Raw genomic sequence first — 2,874 nt, forward strand, 5'->3', positions numbered from 1 at the left:
CCTTCACACAACTATTTTTTTCAGCATTGTAAAAAAATAAAAATGAAAGCAGTCTTTTTGACTTCTCGTGCCTGCAGCCTGCAGGTCTCCTGGGCATTCTAGGAACAGGAGACACTGCCCCTTTTACTGCTCTTAAGTGATGCAGTGCACACAGTATTTCTGAGGGAGTTCCACAAACTGTAGTGCAACCAGCCTAGAAAATAAATAGTACGAACATTCCCTCTTGTCAAAGAATGTTAATTGCAGTAAAAACTAGCTTGCTTTTTCGTTTAACTGAAGTTAAAGTCAGCTGCAACTTGGTTTAATGTATGAAAATTTGAAGATGTGTTTCACAGCATAACTGTAGAATAATTTACACTGCATTGCCAATTCACAATTCAGTCATTTTCATTAACAGCGTACAAAGAAGGTCCTTAGTTTTTATATATATATATATACTTTATAAAGTCTGGAAGATCAATATAAATACTGCTCCAGAAATTAAAAAAGTGTTTACATCCCCGACTTGAATATTACATCTCAGTGTCCTGGGTTATTATTATAATCTGTAAAAGTCTTAGCGGCGCAGAGGTTCAAGTTTTCGAAATTTCAGTGACGAGCTGGATGACAAAGCATCTTGGTTTGAAGAAGAATTCACTGTGTCTGGGGACTGGAACAATACTCTACCACGATGATTAAATACATAAAAAGATGGATGGTTCCTTAATGTGTCAAATGTCCTTCAAAATAAATGTAAAAAGCCAGCGTTAATACTCTTTTAGAACCGAGGTTTTAGAAGAGTCAGTCTAGGGTGTAGCAACTTTTACAGAAATAGAAGTTTTGAACCTGAAACTCTTGCTCACTATTTAAGTTTCCTAAATTGAACTGCAGAGGAAGTACAAGGCCAAGCGTGAAAAATGCCGACTGCTCAACGCACAGAGGTGGTCCACCACACAGACAAACTTCACCTTCCCTCCTTGAACTTAGGGGCAGGCCCTGGATTGTTGCACGCACACAGATCAAACGTGCCAGCCTTAGCTCAGCTGCCACCGGCGTGAATGCCTTGGCTTATCATCCCTTTCCATGTCTGAAGCCAAGGGTTTTAGGTAAACGCTGTGAAATATAACAACATCAACTTGTTCCCTCCTCCTCATACCCCTCTGTGGTTTTGGAAATGGCCAAAAAGGCTGCACCTGCCCATCCAATTTCATAACCTTTTGAAAATCCCAAATTAAAAATCCCTTATTTTCTTAGTGTCTTTCAGATATTCTGCCTTGAATAGTTCAGTGTGAAATTCAAATAATTCGGACTCTTGTAAAGCAGCGCAGACAGAAGGTGAGCCAGGCACACTGCCCCGTAATCTACGAGACCATCTCACGACAGCAGTTTGTGACTCCTGAGCTTCTTACCTACCTCACAGGTATTTCATTCCTCTACCAACTCTGCACAGCAGGATTTTGGATGAGGAAAAGCAAGAAGTTTAATCTGTTGTCTAACTCTCTCTGTAATTCAAGATACTGTTGGCTTTCCCAGGTGTGACTGTTCCTCTCTGTGTCCCTAACTACAACGTGCATTTAAGAAGAGCTGAGCTTCTCAACGTTCAGTTTCTACAAAGGGTAGCAGATACAGGTGTTTATGAAAAGAAGAAATGAAAAGAAGAAATAAAACATACTTATTTTTTAGTTCTGAAGTGGCATCCATGTCTTTAAATTCTCCTGCGATATGTACTATCCCATAGCAGGTAACTGCAAAGGCTAACAGAGTCTGGAGAACTATCTGTAACAGAGGAAAGCACAAGGCAGCACACACGTTACTTACTGGCCTTAGCATTTACCAAAAAAATCTCATCTTTCAAACAGCATCTCCTGTGTTTTTCATCCAGTGACAGGAAGCGCCTTACAGAGGTGGGGAATTCAAGAGCAGGGAAACCGAGACGCAGGAGGGTTAACTCCCCTGCCTCTTTGGCACGGCAAAACGGTGGCAGAGCTGAGGACAGCTTCAGCGGCCTGACACGCGGTCTCCGTTGCATGGACTGAACTGATTCACATGGCTCCTCTGTGAGATTCTTAGAACAAAACACGCTGTTCTTGTGCACTTAAGGATCTAATATTCTCCCCAAGTCGGCTGCCGACACGCTCTGTGCAGCGGTGGCAGCTGCTGCTCAGTTCAAATGCCGTGCCTGGTTGTCATGGGTATTTGATCTCCTTACCTTTCTGATTAAGCAAAAATGGAACAGGTAAGAACTGAAGTGGAATTAAAAAAACAAGTAAATAAAATCTGAAAAAGCCTCTTCTTGAAGCAGGTCATGCTGGGATCAAATGGGCACACAGCCACGCTGGATAAACAAATGTCAGCCAACAAAAGCCACAGGGAGGAGGTTGTTTATGCTGCAAAGAAGGAGATGAATGCAAATGTTCTCTGAGCTACGTTCAGTGAATTCCTGGATGAGATGCTTCAGGGTACCTCTAAAGAAGGAGAGGGAGGTCTGGATCTGGGGTTTGTTCTCTCTGACAGATACAGCACACTGCAGGAAGATGGGAGAGAAAATATGGGGCTCTTTGACAGAAGGAGCTTGGACAAAACTGCAATTTAAAAACTACTCTTTATCCACGCCCATCACATAACAACAACAACAAAAAAGCAATTGAGAGAAATCAAACTAGGCACGCAGCACCACACCTTTCAAACACTGTGAAAAGTTAAACTTACATCTATGGGCAACGTTTCGTCTTCCTTTTCTGTTAATCTCATATACGAACGATCTACAAAACAGAAGCACACACGCATCAAACACTCTGTGTAAGCAAATAAACGGAGCAGCGTTACAGCCCCCCCGCCCCGGGAACTCGCTGCAGGCCTCAGCCCTGTGTCGGTCCCGGCCACCCCCGGGCACCG

General features: G+C 42.9%; 1 protein-coding gene across 1 annotated transcript; it reads right to left on the reverse strand.

Moving 5' to 3' along the window:
* Window positions 1–423: 423 nt before the first annotated feature.
* On the reverse strand, window positions 424–2,741 carry MMGT1 (membrane magnesium transporter 1; the record flags this gene model as incomplete). The annotated part of the gene is made up of 3 exons (XM_009869456.1): window positions 424–719; window positions 1,652–1,755; window positions 2,689–2,741. Coding segments are annotated over 3 exons (320 nt in total), but the record flags the coding sequence as incomplete, so codon positions are not given.
* Between the last annotated feature and the right edge of the window lie 133 nt (window positions 2,742–2,874).

This window comes from Apaloderma vittatum, unplaced genomic scaffold (assembly GCF_000703405.1).
Source record: "Apaloderma vittatum isolate BGI_N311 unplaced genomic scaffold, ASM70340v1 scaffold2255, whole genome shotgun sequence".
NCBI lineage: Eukaryota > Metazoa > Chordata > Aves > Trogoniformes > Trogonidae > Apaloderma > Apaloderma vittatum.